This window comes from Furipterus horrens, unplaced genomic scaffold (assembly GCF_987537825.1).
Source record: "Furipterus horrens unplaced genomic scaffold, mFurHor1.1.pri manual_scaffold_10, whole genome shotgun sequence".
In the NCBI taxonomy this organism is placed as follows: domain Eukaryota; kingdom Metazoa; phylum Chordata; class Mammalia; order Chiroptera; family Furipteridae; genus Furipterus; species Furipterus horrens.
The window spans coordinates 67979993-68005654 of record NW_028327180.1 but is presented as its reverse complement, the minus strand read 5'-3'; the positions used below and the strand labels follow the sequence as shown (position 1 = coordinate 68005654).

Sequence of the window (25662 nt, the reverse complement as noted above, 5' to 3'; positions counted from 1 at the left end):
CCCATGGGCCCCTGGATGTTCCCACACAATGCCCGCTGCTTGTCATTCTGCACTGACCTGGCCAGCAAGGAGTTGATGTAGTCAGGAGTGGTCGGGTCAGGACTCAGAGGAGGGGATGTCACAAATGCAGCCGCCTTGGCCCAGTTCTTGCTCCAGTAATGGGTTCCATCTGTGCCGAGGCTGGCTGTGATGGGCTCACCAAAAACCACATTTCCTGCAAGGGGTCGGAAACAGACAAAGAATTTTCATCAAGTATTGCTGTACTGGGCCCAGTTTAGATACCACAGCCCTTTAGCCTACTCAAGGCTGTGGCTCTGGAGTCAGAGAGGCCTGGGTTCAAGTCCATGTTCCCACCTCCTCCAAGCCTCTGCTTTTCTAGCTGCTAAATGAAAAAAGAAATTTGTATTCCTCAGATCACAAGAAGCCATTGCTTACAAGATATGGTATTAATTCTCAAGTTTTGAGGCCAGCTAAAATTTGAGGCAAAAGGAAAAAAAAAAAATTGATACATTGATTTCAAGATTCACCCTCATTTCAGAAATGTTCAAATATAGAATAGATCTGTCCTGGAATTGATGAAACAAATCAGGCTTGTGGAAATGAAAGGATGTGGCAGGTACAAAGTGTCTGGCACAAAGGAGATGCTCAGTAAACCTAATTTCTTTATATTCCCTCCTCCTTTCCATTGGAGGGCTCCAAAGTCCCAGGTGAGCCCATGTCACTGGGAACTGCTAGATCCTGCTGTTTCAAGGACATGCTTTGGCTCCACAAAGTCAAATCCACTCCCATGGATGAAAGGCTCTCACGTTCTTTTCCATCATGTTTGTTACTCCTTCACCGAAGGCAAAGAGTGACACGCTCAAGGACACTCAGTAACCTGGGCCACATCAAAGATGAGGCTGGCTTCTCGGACCCTATGTCTGGCATTAGGGACTTAAATGCCCAAATCAAGGAAAGATATTAGGAAATACACTGATCTAAGCTTTTGTCGGGCATCTTAAAGAAGACGAGATAGTGATTCAGAAGGCAAATGCTCTCTCATAGAAGATAGGTTTGGTACCCAGATTCTCTGTGACAGAATCCTGGGCTAGAAATGGCCTGTATTGCCCTGGGCTTCTTCAACTTCAGCCCTTCATCTTCCACAGTGAAGTTCCGCCCAAGGTCAAAATTTAGGAAGGCTCTATGACCAGGATTATAAATAGGTTTTGCCTTGCTCCAACCACTATCAGTTGATTTTCTTTGCCTGAAATTCTGTGTGGGGAAGAATTCTAATAATTCTTCTGGCTTCCCTGGAAAAGATTCATGATTGATTTGTGATGTCTGCCATGGGTGAATGAAGGAAGCAATGGCAACGATTCATATATGACAGCCCTGCTCTTGGGGATGACAGTAAAAAAGGATCCACACATGACTAATGAGAATTTCAAGGGTTCTCCAAAAATATTTACCAAACTAAAGCATAGAAGGTCACAAAGAAGTGGAGAAACTCAAGTCCCATTAAGAGAAATTACAACTTTGAAAGTGGAAGAGCTCTCTCTCTGGACCATCTTTAGATGGGAGAGCAGAATAAGCAAAGATTGTCATTATACCAGGTTTTAACACTAGCTCTCCAAGCTGGGAGAGATCTGGACAAGGTGTGCTTCAATTTCCTCACCTGAAACCAGGGGAAATGACGCCTATTTCTCAGGGTTCTGTGAGAATGCTACGTACTAATAGATTTAAAGTGCAAGCACACCTCATTTTATTGCACTGTGCAGATACTGTGATTTTTACAAATCAAAGGCAAGAATTTCCACTCGCAAAAAAGATTATGACTTGAAGTCTCAAAGGATGGTTTGCATTTTTTAGCAATAAAGTATTTTTAATTAAGGAATGTACATTGTTTTTTAGACATAATGTTATTTAACACTTCATAGACTACAGTATAAACATAACTGGGAAGCTGAAACACTCATGTTTAACTTGCTTTATTGAGATACTTGCTTCACTGTGGCGGTCCAGAGCCACATCTGCAATATCTCTGAGATATGTCTGTATTTATCTCAGCGCAGGGTATACAGTTGGTCTTCATTAAACTGTAGATTCCTAATCTCCATTCTGAGCAGCCATGCTGAGCTGCTAAAGAGCACTTGGTGATTAAACTCATGAGGACTTACAGAATAACCTGCTCAGAAGGGAGGAGGGAACCCTGCTACACTTTGTCTTCCCATCTGAATGCCCTTGACTCTTTCCCAAAGAATGGCAGTTCATGAGCAGTTCATTGGCTTCGATCTCAGCAGCTCATTTTTTGTCACTGAAATAATGCCACCCTGGCACAGCTGTACTCATCCTTGCCGGCGGATCATGAGTCAGAAAGTGAAGGGTGAGGAATTTTTCTACGTGAAGTTTAAAGTAAGACCCTGCCTACCATTGAAACACTCTGTCCTGAGGCCCCAGGTCATCCTGAGAATGGGCCCCCAGAAGGAGGCACCAGAGGCGGACCATAGTAGTTTGCCATGGAAAGAGGTGTGGGGGTTCCTATGCTCCTTTCTTTCTCTTTTTCTGCCTTTCTCCAAGAATGGGTAAGGCACACGGGGCCACTTTCCCAGTTCTCGCCCATGAATCGTACCCAGTAGCCACGCTGCACCCTGAAAAGCTGAGCGAGAAAACAGCAGGCTCACTGTGAGCAGCGTAAGGCAGGAAGAGCCCTGGACTCCGCCAGCTGGAAGGCTGTCCAGACAACTCGCACGATGCCCTTCCTGTAAGAAAAGGGTCCCCACTGCCAGAAGGCCAGGCAGCTGAACCGCAGCCATCAGAGGCAGCTGGAACTATTTTTAGCCACCCCAGTCACTTACTCACATCTGGAGTTTCACAGACCAGTTCTGAGTTTGGTTGATGAATCACTCCCTGTGGGTCCCTCCCCTGCCAATATGGCCACGGACACACAGGGGTCCCGTCACACAACCAAACACAGAGCCCACGCCTCCAGCTTCTCGGCCACATTGTGCACCAGTGAGCCCATTCATCTTCCATTAGGAACAAGAACAAAAAGCAGAAAAGAAAGCTTTTAAGTGAGAGGAAACTTTGGCTTAGCACAAGGTGAGCAAATGAAGCCCAAGTTAACAGTAATGGAGGAATGCGGCCGAAGCCGGTGGGGACAGAGTCCAGGTCACGAAGGCCAATGCCACTGGACGCACTTTGGAAACACATTCAATCCCTTTTCTAAAATAACTTTTGTATTAACCTGTGTGGCTCAGGGGGTGGGACCCTGCCCCTGCACCCTGGCCAATCAATTACACCATCCCCAGAGCAGATACTGGTTCAGGGATGAGCCCATGATCCAAGCCAAGGCTGTCACAGCCCTCCTGGGGACTTGGGCTTGAGCTGTTGGAAAAGATGTACTTCCCTCCTCATCATGCCCCACCCCACCCCCACCAAGAGTGGAGGACAACAGGCACCTCTCGGCATTTATTATCACTGTTCATACTGAACATGAGGCCCCTAGAGAGGCCAGCAGACTCAAGACAGGAGTGAGAGTGACAGAACCCTAATCTCATTGTTTAAGCCCCTCGGTTTGACCGCGCCTGAAATACCTTCAACCAGTAATTTACTTTTGTTTGCTTAGGTCAGTTTGAGTCAGATCTTTGACTTCTGTACCCAATATAATCTTGACGGATATGTCCATTTATAAAGCTCAGATAATGTGAAGTGACACTAAAAGATCAAAGGGAGAAAGAAAGATGAACCAAGTCTCCAAAGATCTGATTCAAGCTGTGTCATCTCAGGAAAACCACTAACCCTTCCTGAGCCTCAGTTTACTCATCTGCCAAATGGGATTAATGCCAGGATCCTATGCTCCACTAGGATGCGGAAAGGATCAAATGGGCTACCGTGGATGAGGGGCTTCCCAGAGAGTGAGGCAAGGAGCAAACCAGGCACCATTTACACTCGATATTTAGGGAGGAAAGAAGACGTGCGGCGTCAGGGCTGCGAGCTCTTGGGAGCACGAATCACCTTTTTTCCTGGCCTGTGAGATGAGGTCAGCCGCGCTCTTGCTCATGACCTTTGTGATGTAGAGAGGGCAGTTGGTTTGGCTGGCGATGGTGATGGCACGGAACACAGCCTCCGCTTCCAGCTGCAAAAAAAAAACAAGTTCCCAGGAGTCGATAGGAACAGGAGGTTCTCAAAGCCACCGCCCCCCTACCTCCGCACACGAACGCAGGGCAGACGTTCAGAGCCAAGAGGGCCTGGAGCTGGACGCCCTCAGCACTGCCTGGCTGGCTCACTCTCCTGGGCTTCTCACCTCTGCCCCTCCCCTGGGCAGCGGATGGCGATCAGGAGAGGACAGCAGAGGGTTGCTGTGTGATACCAGGGCCTGGGACAGAGCAAACACTACATCTACGCAGCTTGAGATTCTCCTCGGCCTGTGATCATCACAGGGAGGGCAGATGTGATGGAAGCCTTTGCTCTCAGTCTCCCCAGGGCAGCTTCTCTGGCAAAACACAACCCCAACCCCTGCATGTTTGAAATCACCAGTTGAGCCAATGAGACATTGTTTCTCCTAACCCTTTCCTGAAGCAACAGGCAGTCAGACACATCTTATCCTAATGAGTCCCAGGCTTGTCCACACACAGACTCCTTTGTTATCAGTCTCCCTAATGTAGCATTCATGTTTTCAAAGATGCTAGCCAGCTCAGTTGAATTCATAAGTAAGAAAGGGGGAGTTTTCCCTTATTTTACTAACAAAGCAGGGTCTGAGAGCTTAGGCTTCCTCCAATGGCCTGGGTCTGACTTCCGGTTTTGCCACTTAGAAGCTTCATTGACGTCAGGTGCCTCCCATGACTTCCTAAAGCCTCAGGTCCATAAATTGGGGATATTAGGATCTGACACATTTGGCTGTTTTGAGGATTAAGAAAGTTCATCTGTGCAAAGCAATCAGCCCACACTCCTGGGCCCAGGCCAGCGTTCCTTGAAGGATGGCTATTGGTCTTCCTACTGATGGCAGCCTCTGACCACATGGGAGAGCCTGCGTTACTACCCAGAGTTACCACCTAAGTTAGTCCCATGCAGCCCAAAGCAGAGATCCTGGCATTTTTCCATTCAATCAGCAACACTTCCTTTTTGGATGGATATGACATTCTGGTTAGCCTATGCAGCCCAACCCTTTTAAAAAAGACCAAAAATAGCTTGCAGAAGCCCGAGGCAAACCAGTTCCTGCCCATGGTGAGTGGCTCAGCAGACAGGCTCTAAGAATTTGGCCGGTCAAGCTGGTGCCCCTCAAGCTGCACTTTGCTCCATGTAGACAAGACCCTGGAGGCCCCTGACCACAAGGAAACGTGACCACCCTCTGGAAATACCTAGACTCTTGGAGTGGTGTCTCTGGGCCTTGGGCTCAGCTCTCTAACAACCTCACAGGAGATGGTATTTGGCTGTGCTTTGAACTGAAGAGAGGCTGGCTCCTCCTATGCCCCATCCCCCCTCTTCACACTTATCCTGACCTCTCCAGCTGCCTCATGACCTCTGCCCAGGCCCCTTTGATCTCGATCCCTCACAGCACTGCAGGATTTTCAGCACCTTGACAACATGACTATCTTTGGAAGGTTACATCATTCTCCGACTTCACCCAAAAGGGCTTCGAGGGTTGTTGGGATCTGCAGCCACAAGGCTTTCTACTAAAAAGGAGACGGAAACAGGGAACAGGGGAGTATGGGGGGGTTGAACAAATAAACCAAAGAACAAAAATAGACTTTGCTCAGAAATCCCCTGGCTGCTGCTGAAGGCTCTATCTTGCCAGCACATCTCAACAGTGACCAGCATTTAAAAAAGTGTCACAAATAGCGCTGATCACCCTGGCCTGCTTGCACTGTGCAAACAACCTTCCAATCCTTCAGAAATGATGGGTCAGTGCATTGACTGCTCTGATCTTCAGCTTCGTTATACACAATAACACCAGCTACCCAGAGCATCAGCAGGGACAATTGTGACAACAGAGCATGGTACTGAGTACAAAGCAAGGGTCCTGTAGCAGGGACCTGGCATTAAGGACACAGACTTTTACAGGGATGCTGTGACTGTAACCCCAATACAAATTTTTTAATTGAGGTGTAATTAACAAATAACACTATGTTAGTATCAGGTGTACTACATAATAATTCAATATTTGTACCTGTTGTGAAATGATCACCATAATAAGTCTTGTTAATGTCCATCCCACACAATTACAAAGTTTTTTCTTGTAATGAGAATTTTCAAGATCTACTTTCTTAACAACTCTCAAATACGCAGTATAGTATTATTAACTATAGTCACTCATGCTGTGTATTACATCCCCGTGATTTATTTATTTTATATCTGGAAGGTTGTACCTTTTGACCATCTTTATCCAATTTCCCTGCCCCTTACCTCTGGCAACCACCAATCAGTTCTTTGTATCTATGACCTTTGGTTTTTTGGGGGGGCGGGGGGGACGGTAGTGATTGTTGTTTTGTTTTTTAGATTCCACATATAAGTGAGATCCTGTGGTATTTATCCTTCCCTATCTGACTTATTTCACATAGCATAATGCCCTCAAAGTCCATCCATGTTATTACAAATGGCAATATTTTATTCTTTTTTATGACTGAATTAATATTCTATTGTGTGTGTGTGCGTGTGCATGCACCACATTTCTTCATCCATTTCATCCATCAATAGACCACTTAGGTTGTTTCCATATCTTGGCTATTGTAATAATGCTACATACACATGGGGGTGCAGATATCTTTTTAAATTAGTGTTTTCATTTTCTTCAGATAAATACCTAGAAGAAGAATTGCTGATAGTTCTGTTTTTAATTTTTTGAGGAACCTCCTTATTGTTGTCCATACTGGCTGCACCAATTTATATTCCCAACAGTCAAATTTATAAGTTATTTCAACTGGTAACAAAAAGATCATCTGACAAAGGAGTTTCTGGGATGCAGATGATGTTCTGTTTCTCCAAGAGGGGGCCACTTACCTAAGTGTATTCCATTTGCAAAAATTCCTTGTACCTTTAGGACAGGAACACTTTTCTCTATGTGTGTTACAATTTAATTTTTAAAAAGATTCTTAAGAAGATGGGCAACTGGAATGCAACCATTTCTGGTTCTGACTCCTTCTTCTACCTGCTGTAGAGTGTGCGGCTTGGAATGACAGAGCAGGAACGCGGTTCACTTTGCTGACATGGAGAACCTTGAACTGGCTCCAGGTGCCAGACCCAGGCTTGTCCTCCAAAGCCAATATGCTTTCAGCCATATGGGCAGCCAAGTCCCAGCTGTGCCCTGTGCCAGCAAGTGAGACTGCTGACATCCCGGAGACATGAAATCAGCCCCTACTTCCCTTTCATTTGCTCTCCAGCTGTTAAGCACAGTCGCTAATCAGCATTCATTTTACATGTGGGAAACTTCCATACCTAGATGCAATCATCCCCTTACACAAATCAATAGGCATATTGCCTATTAAAAACCCATTCAGCCTCCTATCCATACAGCCAATATTTTGCAGGACTCAAAATATAGTGTGGAATAAGGGAATAAGTAGCAATGTCTCCAAATTTCACATTGATTAAGAAAGAATTTACCTAAGTACCTCTCCTACTGAATAACCACAGAGTACCCCCCAGCTGGTGTTGTCTTTGGAGGGATTAGGGGTCAAAAGTAAGCATTCCTTTCTAATTTTCTCAGGGGCCCTTGAGTTCAGTCATTCAAAGTGGTCTTTGGAAGAAATGTTCCAGTCGTATTGCCTGGTCCTCACAGAGCCTCAGCACCTTTCACCACGTTTGTTCATACACTGTGTGTGCACGCACCTAGGGACGGGAGGCCGCACGCTAACACTGCAAATGGAAAGCGACTGACAGGCCATCAGGGAAGCTGCTGAGATTGGGGTTGTGACAATGCGAGACTCTCGGAAGATGCTGGTAAGAAAGAAAGCCCACAGTGCTACTACAGCTCTCTGCCTCTCCCCCTACATCACCCACCACCCCGCTGCAACTCACCTCCTCTGGTCTGCTCAGTACGTGGCCTTCGGGGCCACTTATCCCCATTTCCAACATCCGGGATTGTTCCTGGAAGGAGAAAAAAGATAGAGGATAGTTCTTATTTTTTTATTGTTTTAAAAACTTATATTACTTAGTCAAGATTTATTTCAAAGCCTGAAATCATTCCGACCAACAAAAAAAGGTACTCCTACAATTTCTTATAATATATCAATACCTGAACTTAAACTTTAAAAAACATAATGATGCTATTAACTCCTAAGTCTTAAAAACTAGGATCTGGAAAAGTTACACTGAAGATGTGTTCAAGGGAAAAAAATAAAATGTGTGTGTTGAAAAAAATCCATTAACTCTGTATATGGAATTGCAAAATAGGGTAGTCTTAACTAAAAGGAGAAAAAACATTTAAGAGTGGTCTGCTTATCAAAGAAAGTCCATTAAAGAGTACCGGTTGTTCTCTACACTACGCATCAGCGGTCACACAATCACTTACACTTCATTTCTTTCAGATGCAGGCCTCTGAGAATACTGTCCCTTAACTCGTTTCTTTCATTCATTCATGTACTTTAGCACTCACTCATTCAACACAATGACTGAATATCTGCTTCGTGCCAGACTCCAGGTTAGGTACTCGAACCAAGGCAGTGGGACCCCCTGACTTGATGGGACTTACAGTGCAGTCCAACGTTTCCCAAAGTCTGGTCAACCCACCACCGATGGGAGAATGAAGTGAGTTGTGTTTGTAGAAATGCAGGTGCCTGGCCGTATCCATGTCGGCCAGATCAGAATGCCTGTGGTTCAATTCAAGGAGTCTGCACTTTAGTAAGCCCATCAGGCTTTTTAACGCTTTACTTTTATGATATAAATGAATGGGTTAGAATTTAATTGGATAAAACAGTGCCTCTACCCAGTATTACTTGAGTTCGTCTTTTGATCAATTTCTAATTAATTAGATCTCAGATGAGTCAGAACTGCCTACCTCTCGTGGCTGATGGCTAAATTCCTCAGACTTCTGGCCAGCTTTTTGGAAGAAGCAGGTGGCTGGGCAGTGAACACACACAAGGGCTAATTGGAGCTGGCACAAATCCCAAGCCACCATCACTACAGTTTTGGTGGCTTTCACTCTCAAGGTACAAAGGCCAGTTCCTCTGAACCTCTGCACTGGCGATGTGAGAGATGGAGAGAGACCAAACTACATCTCACTCTGAAACCATGAGATGTTTAGAAAAGAAGGGATACCTTCCACCCTGAAAAGGACTATTTTGTTGTTTGTTTTTAATAATATTTTTTAAAAGGAGTAGAAAGGAAGATACTACTATAAGCAACCACAGTAAGTAAAATGGTCAGTTACCAGCTCTACAGAATTTGAAAAAAGGCAGAGGCTGATTTTTCTAGCAATGCACCTCCATGTTTCATTCTTATTATTTTATGCATCGAAATTTGGACTGAATAAAATTTCTTCCAAAATCTGGCGAGCTTCCATTTTGAATTGCGTCCTGAACTCACTCACACAAGGGTTAAGGTCTCCAATGGAAATATCTTCTGTCTGACAAGACACAGTCACCTTTATCTTGTTCAAGAGTTCTGGGACAACATGCAGATGAAGCTCACCAGGAGAACTCTTTCAAAAACACTTGTCTGAACTCTACTCCTGACCTAGTCAATCAGCAACTCCAGAACCAGGAGAATCCTAGAAGTCAGTCTCTGAGTTCCCTGGGTGATTCTAATGCACTGTTCATGCCGGAAAGTCCTGTCCCAAAAGCCAGGGTGCCCCGAGAGTTGGAAGAATTGCATGCAAGCCCTGGCTGGGTATTTCAGTGGTTAGAGCATTGTCCCGACATACCAAGGCTATGGGTTCAATCCCCAATCAGGGCACATACAAGAGTCAACCACTGAGTGCAGAAATAAGTGGAACAACAAATTGATGTTTGTCTCTCTCACCGCCCCCCCCATCTCCCCCTTCCTCTCTCTCTCTAAAACCAATCAATAAAAACAAGTATTTTTAAAGAATGATATGTAAAGGGCCATTGGTGCCACCTTTCACAGATGGGGAGCAGTGGCACTTTCAGGCAGTTTGGGTCATGGCACAGTTTCGGTTTGCTCCATGAGGAAAGGGACTCTGTCTTTTTCATCTCTCCTCTCTAATGTTCTACCCATAGTAGGTGCTCAATAAATGCTAGATGAGCGGTTAAGGATCTGTGCTCTCAGATTGTCCTTCTGAAGATTTTCCTAGTTGGGGCCCATAGGAAAAGATTCCTTCTTCCTCTTCAGTCACTTTGGCATCAAGAGCAGCCAGAGATCTGAAGGCAGCAGCTGCTTCAGTTAGATAATGTGATCAAATCTTTCAGTTCAAGCTGAATTCAATAAACAGACACAAGAAAACTCATCCAAATGGAAAAATGCCCTTATCCTTTTCCTGACTGAGACCAGATCTTCCCAAGGTAGCGAAGGGTGGGGGTCAGGGGAGCCAGAGCTACTTCTGTGCCAAGGAGCCATGGAGGAAGCTGGAGGAGGGGTTTAGAGTTGGAGCTCGTTTGCCTCTGCGGGCTCCAGCCTGAAGAAGCAGGGAGTTCAGTTTCTCAGGCATCTGGAGGGAGGGCTGGGACCTCTGGCGGCTGCACCGAATACTTGGAGAAGGGGGAGGAGTGACAGCTCCAACACCACCACACACTTCCCCTGCGAGCAAGGAATTTGGACCCTCTTTGGAAAATGATTTCATTATCTCTGGGTGTGTGGGGGGCGTAGGAGAAGGCTGTCAGGGGCCTGACTAATTAACCCCCTTGGTCACAAGCAAGAGGAAACTGCATGCTGAGCTCACCTCCTCTAGAGACAACACTCCCAACAGCTGGAGCCCTGCACAGCTGGGGCACTGCCTCCCCCAGAGCCTGCTGGCGGACGGGTGGGACAGGGGCTTGGACGCACCACCTCTGGGTGAGATGCCCACCGAGGCTCGTCACCTCAGGGACTAAGATTTTGTTCCTCTGTTACTGGCTACGATCTTTGGACCAGTGACACAATCCTTCTGTGCTTCAATGTTCTCATCTATAAAATAGTGGGGGGGAGGGGGTCCAGGGGGGTGGTGGCAGCCATCTTTAAAGGGTTGGGTGAACATTAAATGCAAACATACTAGAGCCCTATCAGAGTCTGGCACATGGTAGTAAGTGCTCACAAAATGGTACCCGTCATTGGAAGCAAACAGGTCTGGCCTCAACATTGTTCCCACACCCCTGACAATCACATTCACCAAATCCTGGACAACTTCTAGAATAAAGGCACAGCCAAGCACTTCTGAGCTATGCAAGACATCTGTTTTGGCTCACCTCTACATAGCCTAATGCCTGGCACAAAGCGCTCAGGAAATACTCTTTGAAAGAATGAATAATGGTTTCTTGCTATTAATATTATGGCATGGACTAAGAGATAGCATACACTCTTCTCTGGCAGCCTCCACCTAGCGGAGGCCAGCCCTGGGATAAACAGAACCCTGGCTAAGACACATCTGTGCATCTAGCCCATTAAGGAGCCCTGGAGATGGGAGAGAAGCACTTTCTGCTTCCTTGCAAATGATCAATTTGGGCCTTGGGACCCTCACTTCCCTTGCTTTCCTCAGGTTTCTCAGTGTGATTTCCAGGAAACCAATGGGACATCTGATCCCCACAAGACCTCAGTTCTTTATTATCTAAGGCTGTGAGTGCCACAGTCCTATATTGGATTTCTGGCTTCCAAGAAGTGCTGCCTTAGGGTTTCTCTTTAGGATGGAGAACGGCACATAGCTTGGACTCATTTTGAAAAGAGGATCAGCAGTGCTGCTGTAATAAATGGCCCGATTTGAAAACCTCCTCTTCCAGGAAACCTTTTCCGATTCAGCAGAATGGCCAGATCTCTTCCCGTTTTCCAACAGCTTCTGCTTTCTCCCTCACTTGTCTACATTTATTTTCTTTCCTCTTCCTAGACAGTGAGACCTTTTAGGGCAGGTTTTTAGTGGAGAACTTATGAAGGTGCCTTGCACATAGTGGGAGCTGAAGCAACGTGAAGGAATGAGGAAGCAGATGGGACGCAGAGCGAAGCCCCAGCCAACAGCATGCGCCGGGGAGTGGCACACCATTACCTGCGCAATGATATCCCCATTCTCAGCATGAACTTGAGCAATGGCTCCCAGCTCTCCCAGGCAGGTGAAGATCTCGTAGAGCTGAAACAGAAATGAGTCTCTGTCACCTTCACATGCCACCGATGCTTTGAGCAACCTCACACAAGGACCGACTACCAGAGCCAGGATGAGATAAACCAGAGGAAATCAGTGACTAGGGCAGACATACAGACTAAAACATGCCCAACTCAAGAAGAGTGCGAGTCTGAAGAAACTCCAGAAAACTATATACAGAACTTTTTACGTCGCCTAAGCAGACAGGACGAATATATAACAAACAGCCACCAACCCCTCTCCCCAATCCCCCATCACACACGCATTTGTACGGCATTCTTTCCCACTGAGCTGAGACAGAGTTTCAGAATCCTTCTCAACAAGGGCTCCCAAAAGCCACAGCAGCCTGGCCAGAAGCTAACACAAGAGATGAAACCCCTCTCTCTCAACCTCTCAAGACAGACCTCCCTGGCCTTCTCACCAGGAATTATGGGAATTAAATTATTGTATTTTACTGAAAACTTTAGATGTGTCTCAAACAAACATGCTTCACGGATTTCTTAAGGAGAGAGTCAGAAGCAAGCTGGGAAAATTACCCCAAACAGCAGAAGGCCATCCTTAATCTTACAAGGCTGAGCACCTCCCATGTGCCCGAGCACATAAGGGGTTTGGGTTTGTTTGGCACGTGGAAATTTAGGCATGCCCCTGCTCTTGTCCTTTTAAGAAAGCTTCTGCCGGTGGAAATTCTAGCTCCCTGTCTGCCTTGCTGTGGGCACCCTCCCTGCTACATGATTGAAACTGTAGCATGGACTGCAAAGGCTTCAAGAAGCATCCTGGCCCGGCAGTCTCTCCCAGTGCCCACAGTGAGTCAAGTTCAAGGAGCCAAGGTCATCAGCAACAATAGCAAACCCATCCAGATACCCCAAGCCACACAGCAATGCGCCTTTACCTCTGTGTTGGACACTTGATACAAATCCTTGTAGGCCATGTAAACCATGAAGGAGTTAACCCCTGCAGGAGAGAGAAGGGAGTGGGGGGACAGGAGAAGACAGCATTATCACGACCATTCTCCATCCTTGATTTCCACTTCCATGGCCCATGGGGCCTGAGTACATTATAGGCTCCCGTCCAGTGCAACGCAGATGCTTCCCATTCTCCAGAAGCATTTTCCTATTCCCTTTGCACTCTGTAAAGCAGCAATTCCTACGGAATGTCGTAGGGAATGGTCTCTCCTTCTGCACCCCTTTCTTGCCCCCGCCCAGCACTCCCCAGTCCACAGGGTCAATAAGCTTCGCTATTGCTTCAGGCAGTATACGTATCCTTGAAAATCACTGTAGCACACTGGTTGTGTTCACACACTGGGGGTTGCACCACATTCTAGTTCCAGGAGCTTAGAACACCTGACCTCTTACCTTGGTGTCCTCATCTATAAAATGGAAAAATACCGTAGCCTGCTTTATAAGATTGGTGGAAACATGAAATGAGATACACGCCAAGCTCTTAGCACGAGCCCTGGCACATACTTGGTCTCCACGAGTGGTTCTCCTGGGGTTGGTTTATTTCACTAGTTAATAAGTGCCCGCACTACAGAGCTACTGGGCAGACGTCAAGCATCCTCTTGCGCTTAAATATCTAAGTCATAAGGGTTATAAAAAAGCCATTTATTTAATTTTTCACCTCAAATAAACTATTAATACAGCAATGTACAGAACAGGTGGGACTGGAGAACAGAATCACTCTGAAACAAAGAGGTTAAGTTTGGTCTCCAGCCATCGGGGCCAGCTCAGTCCACAGTGTTCCAGGGCAAAAGTGGGCTGTAATCTGAGAGCTTCCCACCCCGAGTGGCGCAACTAAGGGCAGTTTTTCCCAACGCTGCCCTCCCCTCAGCCTCTCTGTTGTCTGTGGAATGACCCAGGCCTTTGGAAAGGAAAGTGGTGTTAAAGCCATTCAATTTCCCACCCCTGGTTCAGATGCCCAGTGTGAAAGGAGATACAAGAAAGAAGGGAGGGGTAACCCCTCGTTCTGAACCAGGAAGGACTGGGGCAGAGCTTGTGGGGTGAGGAAGGGAAGAGAAAGGAAAAGCTGTCTTCTGGGAGGTCCTCCTCTCCCCTCCGACCCAAAACACACTCCCTTCCATTGCACGCCTGGCTTTTACATCAAGACTGCTCATCCGATAACTGTCCCACATCTTGTGGCCTTGACTCTGCAGCTCTTCACTGGCCTGTCCCCTTCTGCCCTGGATGCGCAGCAGAGGCCATTTCTTATACTTCCCTAAGTCCCCGAGCATGTCACAGGTCTGGGCGGGGCAGGGGGTCGGGGAGGGGCAGTGCACATGTGTGAAATTCCTGGCAATCGAAACACAGGAAGGAGAAGAAAAGAGGCTAAGAGGACAACGGGAACCTAAGTCATGCACTCACTGAGAGAACACACACACACACACACACACACACACACACACACGAACATGTGTTCATGCCCTAAGCACCTAGCCTGAGTACAAACACATCTTTGCTCCCAGAAATGTCTTAGCCTTTCTGAGGATACTGTTGATATATCATAGTGATGGGTTTGATCTTTGGAGTGAAAATGATGGAGCTTAAAAATTCCTAATCTCTTATCGAGTAGTTGTGTGACCTTAAGTATGACGTTAACCTCTCCTGGCCTCAGTTTCTTCCTCTGTCAAGTGGGTAGCACTGCGTGGAGGTGAAGAGCACAGCCTGTGGGAAGACCTACTGCTCCCTAGCTCTGTGATCCTGGGCTATTCATTCTGAGCCTCAGGTTCCCTACCTGCCATGTGAGGATCTCGCAGGACCTGGGAAGAAGTAAGAGCAATGGAATAAATGAAGTGCCTGGGATGGAGCAGTGCCCCTACCACCCAACACGCATGTTTGAGGTTCCAGGCTCCAAGCAAGGAGAAGGGACTGAAATGAGTGGCAGGTGTGGCGACGGGGAAGAAGGGGCAGAAGGGAGGAGGGCAGGTTCAGGCTCACCTTTGTCCTTGATAAGGCTCTGCACCTCCTGCTTGACACTGTCGTTCCAGTGGGTGATGTCCACGTGCAGGGCATAGTCACAGCAGCTCTTCCCGTCGGCCCACTCTCGCCACTTCTCATAGGCCTCCGTCAGGCTGGACTCAGGCTCGGGCACCACGTGGTCAACTGAGTGACAGAGACCCCAGACGGGTGACTCACTGACACAGCCTTCATGCTCCCTTGCACAGGCCTGCTCCTGCTTGCTGAGCCATGACTGCAAAACCTCTATTTCCTGAGCATGGAATGAACCTTGGAAAGAGGTGCTGATGATTTAACTGTCATGTAACTATGTGACCTTGGACCAATTACTAATCTCCCTATACCTCATTTTTCTCATCCTGAAAATGGGTCCAAAGTAGGGTGGGAGACAGGATACCATAGTGCCTTCCTTCTAATGTTGTTATCCAATGAAATGGGAAAATGCACTGAAGTGCTTAACCTGATGCCCCTGGCACATAGTAAGTGCTCAATTAATGTTGGATATCAATGCATGCAGACTATGTGCCATTATTACCAGTACTGTAGGGTGTTGCCAGAAGAGATAAAAGTCCAACTCCCTTGTAAGGGTGGAGAAGGGACAGAAGAGTGACACTTTCATGCTTACTGCCACAGCAAAGAGCCAGTGTCAGTTAAATGAACCTGACACTAGCCGCACAGATCTCATATCTGTGTGAATTCTTTGTCAAGTATCTGGTTCCTCTGAGGCCCAAATGTACTCATGCAGTGCCTGCAACCATGAATAATATTTTTTTAATTAATAACATTTAAGTTGGTGAGGATAAGGCAAAAGTGACACCCTTATAGTTCGCCTGGGCAGAAGAGAAAAAGAGAGAATTGGTACAACTTTCCTAAAAACAATAATAAAAATAGATATCAAAAACCTTGATTTTTTTTATACCTTAACTCACTGATGATTCCTGTGCCTCAGAATTATTCCAAAGGAAATAAACAATGCTGTGTGCAAAATCTGGGTTCTAAAGATCTTCATCAGTCTACATTATCACATAGATACATAAGGGAAAACTGGAAATTAAAATATTAACAATAGGGAAATTTGATTAAATACATAAATTGTGATACCTTCATAAAACAGATAATTTGGCATCCATCATATGTGTTGGGGTAGAATAAAAATAAATGAATGGAAAGACATCTCTGATACTTCATTTTGTGAAAATGGGAGGCTAAAACACCATATGTCTATTATGATCCTGCTTTTGTTAAATAATAGGAAAAAATATATAGGCAAACTGAAATAGCAATATGGGATTTGTGAGTTTTCTTTTTCTTTTGCGTGCCCAGGGTTTTTAAATGATCTATGAAGGGCCTATATGCTTGTGTGGTTCTTCGTATACTTTTCTCCCTTTTCATCCGGAACTCTGACTGTCCTCCTGCTCCTTCACTAATGCAGAAGACTAAGCAACATCCACATCTTCAGAATGCTGACAAGTTCAACTCCATGCCCAGACGGCAGGAAGCCAAACCAAGGCCACTCATTTCCTCAGCCCTCCGTCGCAGCAGCCTAAGTGCACTTATCGGAAAGCAAACGCACGGAGCTCCATGACTGATGTCTGGAGCCGTACCAGGGCCGCGCAGGCAGGCAGCTTGCTGGGAAGTCAGTTGGCTTCCTCCCTTTGGCTGGAAGGAGCTTTGGTCTCCCTGACTTGCACCTTTTATGGCCTCGGTGCACTTTTCCCAGGCTTCCCCCCCATCCCCCACCCCACTAGCTGAAGCCTGCTGGGGCTCCCATAGAAAAGAAGCAAAAGAAAGTGAATAATTCTACAGCTCTGACTGTCCTGTTTTCTCAGGTGGATGTATATATGATGTTGAAATACACAGTGCTCTTGCTGACCCATTTGGGATGGGGGCTGGGAGGGGACCTAACTCATTGGGATTCCCTTGGGACAGGAAGGACTGCCCTGGGCTACTTTCTGTTCAGTAATCCAGTGGCATGCAACTCCCTCGGCTTCTTTGGAACTGCTGTAGTTACCAGAAAAAGGAAAGAAAAAAGGAAACTATACACAGTTTACCTAATCTTCAAGATATGAAGTGGTCAAAATACAGCACCGACCAGATACCAGAAAATGGACCAAAGCCCACGCGTTTCTCCAGAACTTCAACTCTCCTTTGTCATTCTCTCCAGGATGTCTCTTAGTGCCGTTTGCACGCTCTGCTTTGTTCTCTGCCCCCTCCTGCCTGACACCCAAACTGGAAGTTCTGCAGTAATCATTCGCCTACTAGCCACATTTTTTCAGTCCACTTTCCCTAGTGATGGGCCCCGAGGTGGTCATTTCTGATTGTCCATTGCCTGCACGCCAGCCCCTGATGCTCAGGCAGACAGGGGACATGGCTATTTTCGTGGTCCTGAGCCTCATGAAGCTCTTCTCTGCAGCTACAGTGAGCTGCCCATGGCCCCACTCAACCTGCTTTTATCAGGTCCCATCAGGCATCAAGCCTACAAACTGTCTCAAGGGAAGTGGACAAGTTACCATCAGCAATCCCAGTGATTAACACATTCCTAACATTTGGGAACAGGAATGTGTCACTGGGGGGTACTTACGGATCATGGTGGTGCCACCGGCTAAAGCAGCCTTTGTCCCTTGGAAGAAGTCATCCACTGTGGTCATCCCCTTGTAGGGCATCTGGAAGTGAGTGTGGACATCGATGCCTCCGGGGATCACCATTTTCCCATTGGCCTCGATGGTCTTCACGCCTCCAGGAACAATCAAATTATCTCCAATTTGCCTGGTAAGACAGTGAAACAACTGGTAATTTAAAAGAGTGACTTCAAAAACAAACAGTATTATAAGGGTTTTAAACAAAATGCTTCTTTATCAGAATAATTTTTGCAAGTGATTCACAAACTTGGCAATCTAGAAACAAATAAAGACAGGTATACATAAAAAACACAGTTTTTATAGGCACAAAACAATCCAATATGTTGTTTGGTAGAAACACGTGTCCTGGTTTCGTACTGTAACCCCACCAGGGGTTTGGGAGTGTCTGGAATATGGGGTGTGAAATAACTTTTTGAAAATACAGTGTTTTTTTATCCCTTTCATTTTGTTATTTTAATTAAGGGTGAGGAATAAGATTTGAAAGGGAAGTGAAAGAGTGCAAAATAAAGAACTGTTAGGAGAGATTGCAGGAGGTAATGAATCATCTGAAGTACATGTATGTGAACTTAGCTGTCCTCTAAGTGGGTTCATCTGGGTTCCTAACAAAAGAGGGCTCTGTCTGCGTCCTTTTGAACCGCAGTTTTCACTCCCAATCCCACCTTCTCTGATCATTTATCTGTCAATCACATGTGAAAACAGATTCAAAGGGAGGAAGTTACCGATGTACATGCTCAGTTGCAGCTACTTTTGTGGGGTCAGAATTTCAGTAGAAGCTTCAAGCCAAGGAGGATGATTATGACAACCTCCACTAAACACACCTTCACCCAGGAAGCTTCAGAGTATCCCAGGGAGGAAGAGAGGGGACTTGGGTGGGGAGGAAGCTGATGAGTGTCAAACGCACATTACACAAGGCAAGGAACAAACTACTCCTAGAACAATGCTGCCTCACAGATGATTTCACACTCATGACTTCAGTGCCCAGTTAAATCTGTCCAATATGGATTCCAGGTAGAAGTAGGATTCATAAGCCTCTACATTGTCATTAAATGTCTCCCGACCTTGAGGACACATGAGCCCCAATGCCAATAGCATGAATGCTTCCTCTTTGTTCATAGCCAGCCAAGCAAGAAAGTCCCTTGGGACACTAGAAGTCCACCACTGACCTGCCAAAATCTTAGCTCTGCCACTGAAGTATTTCTGACATCTCTTAAGAGTTCAACTTTACCACATCACCACCAGGCCATTCCAGAGCCACCACAATTCAAAACACACTGTGGAAAAATTGCAGGCTTGGTTGTAACCCCAGTCTGGTCCAGATACTGCTCTGCAGTATTCCTGCTTTTTCTCCTCACTGATCGTCCTCTGAGAGAAACTGAGAACCAAGGACAAGAAGAGCTGCCTGGTGTGTGTGTGTGTGTGTGTGTGTGTGTGTGTGTGTGTGTGTGTGTGTGTGTGTGTGTGTGTTTCCACCATTCTGATGACTAGTGTAGCAGCAAATCCAAAACAGAAATGCCTTCCTTGTCCCTCCACCCAACTAATCAATATCACACTAATCCTTGAAGGCTCGGCTTCCATGTCCCCTCCTCAGTCAAGTTTCTACTGACAGCCAGGTCTAATGAAAGTTGTGGATCGGCTCTGGATATGGGGTATCTAGATGGACAGATTTGGCTTTGCTAGTTACTAGCTTTATGATCTTGGCCAAGTCACTTAACCTCACCAGGTCTCAGTTCCTTCATCTGTAAAATGTAATAAAAATGCCTACTCCACAGGGTTGTTGTGGAGATTAAATGTTAGGTATATAAGAAGTTGATAAATATCAGGTATCATAATTAATAACCACACTAGTCCCATATAGCCCTCTCCTTCTGAATTTCACCATTCCACAATTTAGTTACTTGATTTTTATGATATCTGGTAATGTTACATGTTCTTTGCATACACACACACACACACACACATACACACACACAGATAATTCAGTTCCCCTAAAATCTGTAAGGTCCCCAGGAGAAGAGAGCATGACGACATGACAACTTGGGTCCCAATGGTACCTACCACAGCATATGTCCAGTGACTTAAGAAAACTGCCTTGCATATAGCAGGCACCCCATAAATATCCACAGGCAACAGCTGGAGGAAATAACAGATGCTCCCAGGCTTATGATGGGGTTGTAAGTCCCAATAAACCCATCATACATTGAAAATATTGTAAGGTGAAATATACTTAAGATACGTAACCTACCAAACATCATAGCTTAGTCTAGCCTTCCTTAAGCATGCTGAGAATGCTTAAATTAGCCTAGAGTTGGGAAAAATAATATTGCTGCTGCTGCCCAGAATCATGAGAGTATTGTACTATCTAGCACTGGCCCACAAAAAGATCAAAATTCAAAATTTGATGTATGGTTTCTACTGAAGGTATATCACTTTCACACCACTGTAAAGTACAAATATCCTAAATCAAACCATCTAAATTGAGGACCATCTGTATTTCTGATTTTATGCTCTGTTAAGTATGGTGTTAGAGACATACAAAATTTCAGGAAGGGATGAAGACCGTGTTTATTCAACCTTGTCTCCACACACATCTGATGGTTAGATTCTTTCTATAACATCCTTGGCAAGTGGCCTCTAGGCCAATCTAATAGAGATAGCAAAGAGAATTCATTTGGCACATTCAGCCCTGGAGCAGAAGCCTAAATCAGTGTGCGAAGATGGCTTGAGCCTGTATTTAAGACTCAACTGTGAAAAATTCTGTGATCAATTACTGATGCCTGTCATGAGCATCATATAAGGAAGAAACATTAGCTACTAAATTTTTTTCCATCTCTGAATCTCTAAATGAGGGAATTCACTACCTCCGAAGAGAGCCCACTACATATAATAATTTTAGTAATAAAAAATATAAAATCAATCATGTCATATCTTGACAAAATTATTGTTTTATATTGGTTAGCTTGCCTAGCATTTTCATTTTTTACTTCTAATATGAAAAAGTATTTATGGAAATTGGCAAGGCAACTAAACACCAGCGTCTGGCATTTGCTCATTCATTCATTCGATGCATCTGATTAATATGTTGATCTTCATTAAGTTTTTTACTTTCTCTGTCCTTCTTTCTTCTCATCTGAGAAGAGGGTAATAATAGTACTTCACAGGATTGCTGAGAGATTAGATGAGATAAGGTATAAAAACATTTAACAGTGCCTGACATGTACTACAGACTCAATAAAAGGTAGCTCTTATAAAAGTGCCAAGTGCTCTATGTGCTAAGTATTGGGTTAAGTGCAGGGGATATGGGGATGAACAAGTAAGATCCTTGCTCTCAAGGGGGCCTAACAGTGTCAGAATTGCTACAACTAATAAAAGCACAAGATGTTTTGAAAGCTCATAGAAGGCAAAGCTAACATATTTGGGGGCTGGTAAGGAATGTCCACTAGAAAAAGTTATATTTAAGCCAAGTTTTCAAAGTTAAGTAAGAGGTCTCCTGTAACCAGAATCTTAAACTAGCCAACGATATTGAATAATATAAATATAAAACTGAATGAGGTCAGAGATAGCTAATAGGATAAGCTGAATACATCAGTTCCATACAATATTTTATCACTGTGGGGACATACCATGCTTTACGTGACGAAAGGCTATGTGTACATAAAGGCCTTTCTTAAAAGTCACTAGGTAAGGAAACTACACAGGAAGGTTACCTGGCAATGCTGCTTACAGGCATCCAATGGCAAACCATTCTGTAACCTAATTATACATTCCTAAATTATCTATTTGGAAATCTCGCCTGAAATGTTTGCCCTACCTGTGCTCTGCCCATCTAAATCTGACCTAAGTCAAGGTTCAGTTTAAATGACCTCTGCCCTCAACACCTTCCTGTGGACACTTCTAAATTACTTGTCCTCATTTGCGCTCCTCTGGTATCTGTTAGGATGCTATAATTTGTGCACATTTTTCAGCATCCTTAAGGAGAGTAGTCACATCTTCCACTTCCCCAAGACACACAGAAGCCCTTCAATGCAGCTTGCACAAAGGGCCCTCAATGGCAGTTGAGAGACTGAATTCAGATTTGCCACTTCATCCATGTAATCCAAGTGAACCAAGGCAGCTCCAGCTTTTGAAAAATCATGTATCTCCAGACTGAAAGGTGAAAATAAAGACTCATTTTCAAGAAGAAAAAGTGAAATGCAGGGAATCATAAGACTAGTGAGCAAAATGGAGCCACCTTCTTTCTGAAGAAGAGACTAAGTACAAAGAGATAGAGAGAAGGGTTCCATTTACGTACTTTATTAAGCCATCTTCCATGTAAATATCAGCATAAAAGGACTGGTCATCGTTGACGATTCTGCCTCCCTTGATAAGAAGACGGTCACTCTAGAAGAAAAAGAGAACACGGGTCATTCTTTCAGCTCAGCTTTCAAAGAAGAGTGGTCTGCAAAGCCCTCCCAATTCATTGCTCTGTAAGTCCAGCAAGAACACGTTTACTGAAGACACGTGTGTGCTCAGTGCACTCAGCATTTGAATGGCGTGTATTTTTGGGGTATCCGGTCTTTCTCATTTTCCTCTAATTCAAATTTCCCTGGAGTTCCACCTCTTGCTTTAGCAACCTATCATAGCCACTCAGAAACAGCCACTCAGGGGAAAAACACTTTTTTATTATCTTTTCTACTTCAGCAAGGAGTCAATATTTAAAATGGGATAACTTATACCTCAGTGTCCAGCACCCAGTCTGGTATTCTGCTGTCACTCCAGAGCGATACTCAAAAATAGAGCTTAGATCAGGCATTCCAGGAAAGAGCCTTTAAAAGTCTTTACAATGACATGGTAGTCATGCTATATTTAAAATTCAGAATTCTTATACATGCATGCACACATGTACATGGAGTTGTGGAAGGTACAAGAAAAGCATTCGATGGGGGAAAGAAGACAAAATAGCTATAGCGTTTAACTCAGGGTGAAAAATTATGCAGGATTCATATTTGCTTAATTACACTCAGTGTTTCTCACATCTTCTGAAATACATTCTTTTATTGCTTTTATTATTAAAAAGTGCTTTTTCTTAGGAAAAAAGTCATTAACAATTACAACTTAGATGCAGTTTGGATAAGTAAGCCAACTGGAAACAATGCACATGGACTCCAAGGTTATTAACAAAATATAAACGTGTGCTTTCCATTTAAGTCAGGGGAGCTAAATCAGTGTTAGCTTTCACAGATTTCATTAAATGCATGGAGCTTAGACTGCAGCATGAGGGATGGATGAAGCTGTGTTAGGTTCAGGGGGGACAAGAGTTCTTAGGGGTCTGGCTGAGTGGACTAGAGCAAGAAAAAAAGAAGAGCAGGTTGGATTTTAAGATTTCAAGTTAAGGACTCCATCCATCCAACCATGCATCCACCCATCCATCCACTCATTCAGCAAATAATTATTTAATATTTGTTACTAAATAGGTGGGGAGGGTACAGTTGTGAACGAGTCACATCAGGTCATAGCTTTCATGGATCTTAAAAGAAAAGTCTGGCAATCAAAAAGAAAGTAAAATAAAAATAAAATGTAAAAGTGTATTAAGTGTCCCCAAATATAAAGGAGTGGAGCTTGTTTAAACAGAGGCTGGAAAAGGCCTTTTGGGGAAGATCAGTTTAGATGGGGGAGGAGATGGAACATAATGGGCAGAAGCCCGGACGTAGGAGTAAGTTCTGCTCCTTTGAAACCTGAAAAAGATCAAGAAGGAAAGGGGCATGAAATGAAGTTGACGAGGTAGGCACTGGCTTTCAAAGAAGACATAGCTTTTATGGGGAAGGAAGCTCCACACTTAAGCTGATTTCTGGCTTCAGACATAAAAGCTGTCAAGCCAGAAAATGAGAATTAAAACAAGGGATCCATGAGAGAGAAAGCAAATTACCACTTAGTTTCTCCTACTTCCAAGACTGCACGGGAACAAGAAATTTCATCATGCCGTATTGGCAGGGGAGAGGACTTTACAAAGATGCAGATCAATGAGGCACTTAGAAAGAACCTATGTATGTGGCAAGAAGATGCGCTAATGAGGTCGAATACAAATTCCCAGCATGCATCACCTACAAGCCCCTCGTGACCTAGCCTCTGTCAGGACATCCACCCTCCTTCCTATCATGTATCGCCTCATATTTTATACAGTGGCAAAACTAAGACACATGTAGCTTTTGCCACATGTTAGGCTCTCGGGCCACTAAGCCTTTGCAAAGATGTTCTCTCTGTTTTCTCATGTTTACCCAGCATCTGACAACCTCCAGGCAAAGGGTTTCCTTCCCTAGGACACACCACCTGACTTTCTAGCAAATTCCATCTGCTGCCATTGCAATTTAGTTCAAACAATTACAATGTTCTACAAGAGCTGGTTTATTGTTCAATTGTTTCCTGACTTGGCCAAAGACTCTTTTACTTTTGAAACCTCGTGCCTTCTGATTCTTTTATTAGTTCTTGCAGCCCATCCTTGACAGCTGTTAAATATTGGTCAAATGAATGAGTGAAGGGTGGGACACAGGAAGTAGCACTCTATTGGTATGATGGGAAGGCCAGCTGAGTCAGAAAATTCTGGGAAGTGGCCAAAAAAATTGGGCTTCAAGAAAAATTAAGAAAAATACTTGAAGGCTACTATAATCTACCGTTTTAACAGTAACTGAAAATGTGTATGAGGTTGTCCTAGGACTGTGCTGCCTAGACAAAGGAATGCAGACCCCACAGCCTGCTCTGGCCACCTTCATTTTATAAGCTCCATCCACAACTCTTACGAAGCCATCAGCCAGCCCAGGACCAAGGCACAGACCAGGAGCAGAAAGCACCGGCCCAGGCACAACTCTGTGTGTCTAGGAGGGTACAGAAGCACCTCCAGCAGGAGCCCTGTAATAATATTGGGTTGGTCAAAATGTCTATTTAGTTTACGCCATAAAATAAAAGGCACATTTTTCATTTTTACCAATAACTTTATTGATTGGGTTATTTTGCATATGTTGGCTATCTCCCGCATGGTAGACCATTGATTGTTCTCAATTGATGTCTCAGTTTGATTGCTATAAACTTCAACTGGTCTATCCGTGGAGCATCATCTAGTGAGCAATCTCCAGCACAAAATTTCCAAACCATTTGGACACATTCAATCAGTCACAACACCTTCTCCACACACTGCACAGATCTTTTTTGCCTTTTGGTTGTGGTTTTACCTTTCTCAAAATAATGAAGCATAATATGCCAAAAATGTTGCTTATTTTCTTCCATCCCCAATATTAAAATGGCTACACAAAAATTCCCCAATTTTGATGAGCTTTTTTTTTTTTTTTTTAATGCATGCAGATATGACAGCTGTCACAATACAATCTAACAAAATTGTTTCAAATGAAGTTCAAGACAGATAAGCACTACTGGAGCAATCAGATGGAATGAAGCAAATGAACTTTTTGGCCAACCACTATGAGGTCCCTCTCATAGCTCAGTAGTTTTCTGATGTTCTTTTATCTTTCTAGCAAAGAACTGAAGTAAGCTGGTTTTTGGAAAGGAGCCAGTTATTGCCTGAACAGAGACCAACTATGAAATATGACCATCCTCCTGCCTAGGGACATCCAGCCCTGAGCCACTGTCATGATCATCACTTCCTTCAACAAGTATCAGACATCAGCCAGGGGCAAAAGCTACCTCAGGCCCAATGTATTAGAGGATCAGCAGTAAGAGCTGATCTAAGGGAATTAACATCACTGAGATGTAGTCATTGGAAACTCTTCAAATGATAATTAAATAAACCCTCTTTGCCTCAATAATCAGGAATCTAAACAGAAATACCAAAAACCTCAACTCACAGACCGCCAAGAGAGGCTGCCCCTGGGATCCTTAGCTTGTCCCTCTAACTTTT

The 25662-nt window shown here is 44.6% G+C and overlaps 1 protein-coding gene across 2 annotated transcripts in view; it reads right to left on the bottom strand.

Annotated features, from left to right (window-relative positions):
- Positions 1-25662, bottom strand: part of DPYSL3 (dihydropyrimidinase like 3) — a 107558-nt gene that overhangs the window by 10674 nt on the left and 71222 nt on the right. For both annotated transcript variants that reach the window (XM_090288062.1, XM_090288061.1), the window contains exons 2-9: positions 22069-22157; positions 17723-17907; positions 15124-15288; positions 13083-13144; positions 12101-12181; positions 7993-8061; positions 3994-4114; positions 58-214 (exon numbers count right to left, since the gene is read on the bottom strand). In XM_090288062.1, coding sequence (XP_090144188.1) covers positions 58-214; positions 3994-4114; positions 7993-8061; positions 12101-12181; positions 13083-13144; positions 15124-15288; positions 17723-17907; positions 22069-22157 — 929 coding nt within the window. The remainder of the gene's footprint in view (positions 1-57; positions 215-3993; positions 4115-7992; positions 8062-12100; positions 12182-13082; positions 13145-15123; positions 15289-17722; positions 17908-22068; positions 22158-25662) is intronic.